General features: G+C 38.9%; 1 protein-coding gene across 2 annotated transcripts in view; it reads right to left on the bottom strand.

The window, feature by feature from the left end:
- Positions 1-1059: 1059 nt before the first annotated feature.
- lingo1a (leucine rich repeat and Ig domain containing 1a) overlaps positions 1060-11539 on the bottom strand; it is a 77860-nt gene continuing 67380 nt past the window's right edge. For both annotated transcript variants that reach the window (XM_017033256.2, XM_008311732.2), the window contains one exon: positions 1060-4188. In XM_017033256.2, coding sequence (XP_016888745.1) covers positions 2326-4176 — 1851 coding nt within the window. In that variant the 5' untranslated portion in view covers positions 4177-4188 and the 3' untranslated portion in view covers positions 1060-2325. The remainder of the gene's footprint in view (positions 4189-11539) is intronic.

Genomic DNA, 11539 nt, shown 5'->3' on the forward strand with positions numbered 1-11539 from the left:
TAAATGAATTTACTATATATTTAGTTTGATATGAAATGGGTTTTGAACAGTGTGTTTTTCACAAAGTTTATATGTGTGGCCATCATATTTCTAGAAATGCTGAATATCCTTACTTACAGACAGGAGCAAAAATAAATATTTAAAACCCATCTTTTTGCTATTTTTCTATGTATGCTTTTCCTTCTATAACCAGCGAGGTCATTCAAAATGCACTTTCAAAAACAAGCAGAGACAATAAAGTGTTTGAAAAAGTCCATAGATTGTTTAATACAACATACCATATTCTCAACAATTAAACATCAACAAAATTTTGTTTAATTAAAAAGAAATCTGCATATTACTTTTATTGCACAGAACAATTTAAATGTATTTTCCATAGATTTCATTTTAGAATCTTTTTTTTTTTTGTAAAAAAGAAAACAAATTATAATAAAATAAGTTGGCTTTGACTACACGGTCTGTACAGTCCATAGTCAAAAAATGAATGAAAGAACAATTCCTCAGAGTAACTCGGAGCCCAGAAAGGCTGGGTACAGTAGCCACACTTTAAACGAAGAGAGCATTCATAATCAGCAAGAGGGAGAACCATGAGCAATATCCAGTATTTTTTTTTTCCTTTATGCAAAACCGAACACATCGAAGCTGCTTCAGATTGCTCCTCAGGTGAAAACACACGTTGGGTCCAAAACTCCGGTCCATTACTGGGTCATTGTCTGTAATGTCATCCATCATAAAATGACTGAGCCTTTATCCCCACACGTTTGCAAAGCTGTCCATCGTGTGTAAAGGTAAGACTGTGAATGTAAGGCTTTGACCTCACATTTTATATGCAGCACCAAATGGAGCATAATATGCAGCAGTTCATCCCCACACCCCAGACAAACAATGTACACGTTGAGGGGAATAACAAACCTGTAACTGATCCTGGTTGATAACAATATTTCCATGGCTTGGATGGGGGCCGTGAAAGTAATTCACAAGACAAAAAAAAACAAAAAAAACAAAAAACAAAAAACAAAACAAAACAAGAATGTATATACGAACACATAAGGTTTTTTCTTTGTCCAAATATGAAATAACCATAGCCAGTGTGACCATTTTAATGTCATTAGTGCCCCTTGTTGGCTGAAGAATACAGCCCAAAATCTATACTTTCTCAATCCTTATTACAGTATATCCTCTATCCATATGCCTGTAATGACTGTTAATCTGGTCATGTGAATAAGAGTTCTGTATTTAAAACTGATGTTTTAAAATGTTTCTTTAATGCCAACAATCTAAGAGACCAAAAGCATTGCTGTTATACCTTAACTAACATCTTTGCTAAAAAGAAAGTGGTTCATCATCAGCAAACAGTTTGCATATGCATTCTAATGACAGAAAAATGTCACGTTCCCTTTATTTATTTTTTGTGGTGACACATTAGAAAGGTCTTAATAATGAATGATACACAGTCATTATTTCATATGTTTTCTTATTTGTCTATACATCTACACTGCTGCCAAATCTAATGCAGCCATGTCTACAGTTTAAGCTGTTTGATCAAAATGGCGAGAATTTCTTTTAGTTTTCTCTTTGGACACACCAAAGTCAGTGATTTACTGATGCTAAACACTGAATGTCAAAGTTTGCTTATTTGAATAATTAATTGATTCTGATTAATTTGTTGTGTCACTGAATGGTTTTGAAGCCAACGGTTTCTCATAGGTTTGACGTCCGTACCTTCATAACAACACTACAGTTCTTTATTTCCCTTATTTGCTGCAATTTTAACAGTGTGTTGGGCATTAGCTGTCTGATGCCGAACAAATACAGATATCAAGTCTGAAGCGAATCCCGTATTAAAAGTCAATGTGAACACAAACGTGTTTTCATTGCACCTTAACTAATCCGGGAGTCAATCTCCGATGAGTGTTAAAACGGCAACATTTGGAAAATATAGACCAAGGCTTACGTCTTATTTAGCACCTGGCTGTGAGGAGAAACTTATAAAACAATACAGATAAAACAATAATAAACACAATATTTATCCCTCACATTGTTTTGTGTTAAATATGGATAATAAACTGCCAATGATTAATTCAATTTTGTAATCAATGCCCCCACCAGCCTGGTAGAATCCCTGGATGTTCACTGGGTGATCTTTCATTCCCTCTCACATGGTAAAGTCAGGAACTGCCCTCCTCTAGTCCTTCAGGCAGAAAAAATACTCTATTTCAACAGACCAGGATCCACAGGTTTGTAGGAAAACAGACAATGTCCTATTTTTTACTTGTCTTTTTTTTTTTTTTTTGTGAGTTCACATTAGTAAATCCCAAGGTTCCATTAAATCATTTTCATGTTAAACTTGCGTGGAGCTTCCACTGTGCCGCTGCTCATGCCAGCGTCCGATTTCCGTGGCACATACTCAATCTCAATGTTGTGCTTTGTGTTACCTTTTCCTCTACTCCACAGAAAGAGCAATACCAGGCAGAAGAGGACGACACCGAGAAAGGAGATGAAGCCCATTGTGGTTGCGATAATCAACGTCTTTATGTCAAACGGGAAAGGGGCATTGGCTCTTGTGTCATTTGCACCCGTGTCAGTAGGCTGGTTGGAGATGAATGCAAAAGTTTTATTAGGCTGGTGTGGCCAATCTGGTGAGTAGCTATGAATGTGCAAGTGAGCCAGTGTTGTGTCGTTTCCACCTGCGTTGCTAGCTATACAAACATATGTACCATTGTCTTGAATTTGGGCATAGCGAACCTCAAGGGTACCATCTGGCAACACAGAAAGCCTTCCAATTGTCTTGGTGGTGATATACTTTTTCTGTGGGGACAACCACATAATCACCGGGGCAGGATCTCCATCCGCCTGGCAAGCGAAATGAACGATAGATCCCTCGTCAATAAATTTCTGCTGGGGTTTGCGATCCCTAATCCTGGACTTGCGGCAAGTAAAGTAGTTAGGCTGCAGAACCTCAGGAAACCCTTTAAAGTCTTTGCCGTGGACAAACTCTGGGGAGGCGCAAGTGGGCTGCTGCTGCTTGTTGAAGTTTAGTCGCCAGCGTCTTTTGAAAACCCACAACAGTCGGCAGTCACAGGCTAGGGGATTATCGTACAAGGAGAGCGTCTCCAGGTTACCAAGTGAATGAAAAACAGACTCCTCCAAGGTGCTTAGTAAGTTTCCAGACACATTTAAAATCTTCAGGAAATTTATGCCATGGAAGGCGTAAGGCTCGATTATGGCCAGTCTGCCTCCAACCAGGTGCAACTCCTGCAAACGCAGGAGTTCATGGAGCCTATGTCCCTCAATGCTGTGGATGGGATTATAAGAAAGATTAAGAAAGCGTAAGTAAACAAGGTGCCTCAGGGCAACATAGGGAATTGCGGTCAGGTTGGCATTTGCAATGGTCAGGGAGGTGAGATTTAATCCATACAAGCAATTTGGAGTCATTGTATCCAAAAAGGGCCAGTTTGCTATCTCCAGGACCTTCAACCTATAGAGACGTTTAAAGGAGTAATCCCGTATCACATTAATATTGAGATTGTGTAGCCTAAGAGTGATCAAACTGTGTAGATGGGTGAAAGCATCTGTGGGCACGGAGGACAGGTTGCACTTCTCAAGACTCAGGTGCTCAAGGCTATTGAGACCATGAAAAGCCCGGTGGGAAATGAAAACCAGGTCATTATCACCTACCTCTAAAGACTGGAGGTTATACAAATCCTGGAACATGTAGTCTAACAGTATGACAATTTTGTTGTCACTTATGTCCAGGTGTGTAAGGTTGCTTAGGCCTGTAAAGACACCAATCTGGATTAACTTAAGCTTGTTGCTACGCAGCCCCAAGGTCCGCAAGCCATAGAGGTTGTTGAATGCTCCGGGTTCAATGGTAGAAATTATGTTTTCACTGAGCTCTAGGTGTTCCAGGTTGAGCAAGTTGACAAACTCATCTGGGTTGATGGTTCTAATGCGATTCTTGCTGAGGTCCAGCAGTCTCGTGTCTGGAGAAATTTCCTCAGGTACTGTCATGAGCTTCCTGCGATGGCACAGCACGGAGTGCTCTTGAACATTGCACTCGCAGCGGGATGGACAGCCTGTGGTGGAGCCAGTAAGCACAGCGCTCAGCATCAGGATCAGAATGGGCTGCCAGAAAGCTACCAAGCAGCCGTGCCCAGTTGCTTTCCTGGCCACCATCTTATCGGTTACCTGAAAAACACAAAAACAAAGCAAAACTTAGGACTTTTGTTCTATTCATTTATTGTACATTTAATGAGGGAAAAAGAAACATCAAGGAGAAAAACACACATCAACACCTTACTGTTCTGCAGTTTGTCATATCATGTTTTGGTGTTACAGTGGAAGCATTTGCACTGCGTTTCAGCTGCTTCTTCACGAAATTTGTGTATAATATTTTCTTATTTGTACTTTACTTCATTTTTTTAAAATACTTGTAAATATACAATCAAGGTTGGTATCTTTAGCTCGTGGTGTGAGGGTGTGATGAGGATGACATGTCTAATTTTAAAATTATAAAGAATTACAAATCTTGTCTGCAGAAGACAGAAATATAAAACAAAACAAAAAATCTGAACTTTAGTCAAGCATCTCTATAATGTTTCAATTCAGAAATAGATGGCACTCATGAGACACTGACCAGAGGAGAAAAGCAGTGTGTGAATAAGTCATGTTTGTGCTCTAATATTTTTGCCACGTGCACAGGATGACAATGATTTTATGACAGAAAAATAATGTATTCTTTAAAATAGGAGTAATGACTGATGTGCAACAAGGAGGAAATAATTATATCTTACAATTAATTTCCACATTATCGGTGAATAAGAGACTTCAATTCAAATTAAAGTATTTTGCTGTAGTGAAAATAATTTTCTGGTCTTTGTTCTAAAATACCAGATGAAAAAAAAAAGCAATTTTAAACACGGTGTAAAGTGAACCTGTAATCTGAGCAGTCTGTACCTTCACCCTGATGCGTAGTGAAGTGACAAAACTCTATATGAAATTAACAAGTTTTTTTCTGGCAGTAATTCATTTCATGCCCTGTCACACACACATCTGCTGACAACATCTGTGGTTTGTTTTGTTCCCTTTTTCAACCTTCTTGTTTGATTCATACTTGCGGCTTGATTTTTTTTTCTCTCGATGAGTGCTAGAAAAAACAGCAGGGGGTGGAGCAGCGGCAGCAGGAGGATGTAATCAAAGATGGATGACGGTAAAAGCGAAGCACGCGCTGTGGTTGGAACTCAGCTCACGTAGACTTTTATGATCAAATATAGAGCACACACCAGCAGAGAATTAGACACAGATAGACAATTACAGTTTTTGAGCCTATAAAAAAAATCCTATTTAGTATCAAAACCATCTGTCATCGTGTTCCTGTTGTCACTAAGAATGCAATTGAAAACTCAACATTTCAAAAGAGAATTATTACCTTGTTTTTAATTGAGGAGTGTAGGTTGGTGAGTAATAGTTTGGGTGTTTTATTACTGTATTAAATTCTTTGAGAAGAAAGTATCAACAAATATGACGATTCTGCCTGTAAACTGGACAGGTTTCCTGACAAGATGGTTAAATTCACCTGTAATTTGCACCAAATTTACCACATTTCTGACCTTGAAAACACATCATTGCATATGCAGCAAGAAAACACATTATTGCATGTGGCAAATTAAGACGTAAAAACAGGGATGACAGTTAATTATGTTCCGACAAGCTTCTCCAATTGAATTCACCACTAATAACGTTTTTCCCCTGCAGGCCAATTGTTAGCTGGACACTGGACCCATCAAAAAGAGGGATTAGATTTACTTCTCTCAATTTCATTTTACTCTGCCGAGGTCAGAGTTCAGATTGGGGAATTGATGATACCATCTGTAATCAAGTGAAACTGAGTGATTTCAAAAACAGGCAGAGCTGGCGTGTGTGGGATCAGAGACCTGTACCAGAGCTGGCTGTGCTTCTTTTTGCCTGCAGCTATAGTTAATCATTCTCATTCTGCATCCCACATTGATCACATCTCTACTGAGTGGTCTGAGGAGGAGCAGTGTAGGGTTTAGTACGGCCTGCTAAGACACCTAAGAAACAGGGAATAGCCTTAGCACCAAAACACACTATATTATCATTATGCTTTTCCCGTAGCAATTTTGAATGTGGATCCCTCCTTTCCAATTGCAAGTAACACCATTGCGTATTTACTCTGCCAACAGTTTTCCTACAATTAAAAGGTTTAAAAAAAAGTATATATCGCCGTGCCCTTAGTATCCAGTGTATCACCCCTGTAGTGTATCCCAAGGTCCTTGCAAAAACACACCTCTACTACAACTATACAGCTACCATAATGACACACTTTATAGTCGCATCTGAAATTCTTTACGTCCGGCTTCATCCACGATTGGGCAACATTGGCTTTTATGGCCCGTAGTTTCAGCAACAAACGTACGAGTAAACAAGTAAAGACAGCGACACATTAAGATGAAGGATACCCTGCACGGATAAACGTTTGCAGCACCACTTTGTTAATGATCTCCCGTTATCGTTCTCACACAGGCACGTAGGCATACAGACTCGGTGCATTTCTTGCAGAGAGCTCCCAGAGAATTACATTAATTGAGGTGCAGTGAGAAGGGACGTGCTTTTGAATGGAATGAATGTGGTTGAGGATAAGTAAGACAACGGTGCTCAGTAAGTGAGGACCCACTGGTCTAACACCAGTAATAACCACTTCAGTGAATTGTTAAGATTAATGCCTTTGTGACAGTTACCGCTGGGATACTCCATGTGTTACTTCCCTTATCGGAAAATAGAGGCAGACTCTCGTCCTATCATAAGGGCACACTACTCATCAATCTAATGAGTAGGAGTCCTGGTGTGGTGTTTAATGTCATGTGTGGAGGACAGGTATACATCATAGGTTTGTGCACAAAGTCTTTCATCATAGGTAAATAATTGGAGTTTTATGTTATATATATCCCACTTGAACAGTGGAACCTCGAGATACGAGCGTCTCGACATATGAGTATTTCGAGATACGAGCATGCCTTCGAGATACGAGTAAAGATTTGAGATATGTGCACACTTAAAGACACCGACGCTAGTTAGCTGAGCACCTGGAGCAGCCCACGCCTACTCACTTGTTCACTTCATGTGTTCGCTGACTTCCGTACATTGTTATTAGCACTAATAAGGGAGTTAATTGTTCCTGTTATTTCTTATGGGAAAAAATAAAAAAAGTCCAAAAACTCTTAGACATTTTTTTTAATGTGTTATATGTTACTAGTAATTTCTTAAACATTACTAGTAATGTTTTCTCACTCTGCTGAATCTCCCTCCACTAATATGAACAAACCTGCAAATTCTCCTTAAGATCGCCAGAATAGGTACATCAGACATATGTCAGCAGGGATGGTTTTTAAGACTTAACCATCAGCTAATGCTGTTGTTTGTCACATAAAATGACTGCTGAGTCTTTTTAAATACCAAAGTGAAATACCTGTAATCCATTAGAAAATCCTTCAAATGATGCTGACTGTATCTGTGGCACCAAGTGTTAAAAGCCCTCAAAGCTCATTCTCTATAAAACTGCTTAGTCAGGCTCAACACTAATCCTCAATGGACAAACGAAGCTGCTGAAATGACTGCACTATTTGAATGTAAAAAAACAAAAACAAACAAATAAACAACAAAAACCAAAGTATAATTTTACAGTCCCTGTCATCAATAATCAGATTTGGAGTATAATCCTGTCATACGCTACCTAAATCCTCCTTTCAGCCCTAGAGTCTCACCTGGTTTTTCTATAACAGCTAACATTCACGTCTTCAGGGTCACCTAATTTCAAGAGAAAGGTTACTGAAGTGTCATTGAGAAGCTAAGCTGCCTGTTGGGATTGCCTGTGGGATTAAGGTCTGTGAAATGGCAGGGCTTAAATGTAAGCCAATGTCCGACAGATGGCCAGCAAAGTCCTAATCCAGGCATAAAGGCAGGTTGGTGCAACCTGCTGCAGAATACCAACAGTGGCCAAGCTTTGTCTACGGATCCTCTGCTCTCTGGCTTCTTCACCACAGAGAGAAGGCAACATGCTTCAAACAGATCAGGGTGGACATTTAACATCACAGGGTTTAAAAAAATCATCATAACTAAAGAAACTTTATTCACTTCCTGGAAACTCTTGATTCAACGTAATAACAAAAACATGTTTATTTCTGTCTTTTCACTTACAAAATGTAACTAAAAAGTTCAATCTTACACTTCCTTCTTGATTTCTTTCTCCCTGTCTCTGATTGCTTAAGTGTTCCATGTGCTGCAGGTGTGTGTGGCTGATTGTCGTCAGACTTGCAAAGTAAATCCTGTGAGCTAATTGGTGCTCAGTGTCAGGTGACACACAGCATAAGAGACCAATTTCTGCCAGCTGCTGGTTAGATGGCACTAGCCTGTATGACACTGAGACTGTGGACAACTATGTTTGTTGAAATAATATCTGAAAAGTGATGAAAGTATTGTGCTGTGGGGTTTTGGGATTAGATGGTTACCTTATTTTTTGTACTTGGATGTTGAAAAAAAACACAGTAGATGATGGAGTGGAAATTGTAAAACATTGCAGTTAGAAAATTGCAACTATAAGTGTTTTCAGTTCCTAAACTGAATCAGGTTTGGTTAAATGCTTACCCTTAAATACATCTGGAAAAAAAAAAACTCTAGATAATCATTTGTAGAGGTTCAAGAGAATTCCCATATAACCCACTTTTTCAAAATGTGTAATGTAATTTGCAGCCTAATTTAAGGTAAAGGGTTGCAGTGCTTTAAGAAACATCCAAGAGACTTTTTTAACATGTTTCAGTTATTTAAACTAAATCAGAAAAAAACGTTTTACTTTTTCATTGCTTTTCCAGTTAAGTTGAGCTCAGCTTTTGCTGAGATGTTGTTGATGGGATATTGGTAGAAAGTACTACCACAGAGTTTGGGGACTCTTACTGACAGAGCTCCAGAGATTTAGGGTGAATATGTTACGGTGCCACACGGTCACACTTCCACTGCTCTCTAAATACTAAGACTTCAACCTCCTCACCATCCGCTGCAGCGATGCCTCTGCACTGACAAAATGGGAATCATTGTAAACATGGCAATAAACACAGAACGTGCTGTGACTATTGACGGTTACTGGGAGTTTGAACGTGGATTCAATCAGATATAAATGTTAAATTTTCAACCAGTCAAAAGTCCATTTATCATGTACTATTATAATGGGCCAGGCCAAAATACTATCACATTAGATAAAATGTGGTTTCAATTTAAAGGTACACTGCAAAGAATCCAAAACAAATATATTAAAAATGGACTCATAGACTCTAGTATCCTAATTGAGATTGAAGATTGGAAGGTGACAACCCATCTACACATGTCCATAGAACCAGAACACACAGTGAAGGAAAGGAAACAGAAAATGGTCCTATCATGTCATGCACAGGTTATGGTCTACATCTGGCTCAGGAGCCACCAAAAGAAAGTAGACGCGAGTCGACTAACGAAGTGAAATGGGATTTTTATGCATCGTTTCCACATTTAGACTTTTGTCTAAAAGTTGAATTCAAACCTAGTAAAATGAAACCGAAGATCCTTAAAGATGTTCACATCTGCTGCTGCCGCAGAACGTCTGATCCATCAGCTAGGTCCCAGAGTGGTGGAGTTCAATGAATAATTAACACCTAAAGTGACTCAACAAGAAATACTGACACCTGAAACCTGAAATATACAGAACAGATCACTGACCATGAAAATAATCACCTCTCCAAACCCTGCTCTGATAACATGCACAGTGTTCCAGTTTCCAGTCAATCATCCAGGTGACTAGAGTGACAAGCAGCTTCAGTTAAATCTCACTGATGAGACCCTTAAGTAGAACAGTGTTCTGTTAGCCATTTGTCCAATGAAATATTGCTTATAAGGAATGGCAAACATTATGTACCTTTTTTTTTAATTACAGGTTTTGTTTTCATTATTTGTCCTCTGTTATTGGGTCAAATCTGTTTGGTGTAGTTGGTAGTACAGACTGTACTACCAAGGTATACTACACTGTATTAGTTGATTGTATGTGTATTGTATGACATGCTACATGCCAATGAAATAATTTTAATGTACTGTAATCAGTTGCAAAATAATAAGGTGCAATGTTGAGCCTTTACAGCAGGGGGCAGATGTGACATTTCCCTATTGTTGCTGTTACAATAGCATGATGGAGTCCATCAGGGGAATATAAAGGTGTTGACTCAACACTGTTTATTGGCTGCAACACGAGGGTCCACTGAGATCTTAGGTGTTACCTTCATCCCACCTTCTGTTACCAGCTGCACAGCAGTGTTGACTTGTCAACAAGTGCTTTGGTTTCTCTGACTTTGTATCATCCATCACAGCTTCAACTCGTTGTGCTCTCAGATACTTCCTGGAGGATGTGGATGAGAACACACAGGATGTGGCTATAAATGCTACACACTCTTGTGGTTATGTACACACAAGTGCTTTAAAGTTTGTGTGGAGGCTGAGCTGCAGCAGAGAACAAAATCCAGTCATTACCCAAGTTAAGGTTGAGTTTGGAGAAAACCCTGAGTGATATGTGGCGTAACTGACTTTAAATCTTTCCTTTAACATAAACCAGATTCTATAGAACAGATTATCTTTTAGGGTAAATCTATGGTAAGAGTAAACTACAAGTACCATATTTTCCAGACTATAAGTCACACTTTTTTTTTTACCTTTGGGTGGGTTTGCGGCTTACTGAGGTGTATTGAAGTCGCTCTCCTTTGAAATGAAATGACAATTTCTATCCCCCGTATGTCCTGTGCATACGTAAGAACTAACAATGAAGCCGACCTTGACTTCACAGCACACATCATATCAAACCTCCATAAGACAACGATTTCTTAAACTTTTTTTTTAGTATTTTATTCATAATTGTACTACTTTTTTGTGTTAAGGTGGAAACATGCTTCTGCATGCATTTAATGCTGAACATATAGAAAAATACCTCCTTATTTACCTTGACGTTTGCAGTGCTACAGTTTACACTGGCTCAAGACCAGAACTGTGAACAGATTATAAAGGCTGTCCGGTAAAGAGGACAGAAAAAAAACATTTCTCTGGGTTTCTTTGTTTATCTCAGCCCTACTACTGAGTACTACTAAGAGTGATGCCTTGCTAATGCAGTGGGATTAAACATCAGAGGATATATGGGCTCTAACAATGCGAGGGTGTTTGCAGCATCCATTACCGTGCTTTACTAGCTACTTAAGTATGCACATAAATGTGGTAATGCCTGTCAGGTTGAGAACAACAACCATTTCCAATATATTTTGTTTGTGCACAATGTGACGGTGAAACAGTAATATGATCAATATATGTGGTGGTTTTGATACTGTTAACCAGAAACCACTTACAGTGTATGTAAATTTGTACCACAGTTAACTTTAACATAAACCATAGTAGTGTTTCATGATCATCAGATCAAAGTATCTGTACATCAATGTATATCAACAGATCAATGTATATATAT

This window comes from Cynoglossus semilaevis, chromosome 6 (assembly GCF_000523025.1).
Source record: "Cynoglossus semilaevis isolate Cse_v1.0 chromosome 6, Cse_v1.0, whole genome shotgun sequence".
NCBI classification, from domain to species: domain Eukaryota; kingdom Metazoa; phylum Chordata; class Actinopteri; order Pleuronectiformes; family Cynoglossidae; genus Cynoglossus; species Cynoglossus semilaevis.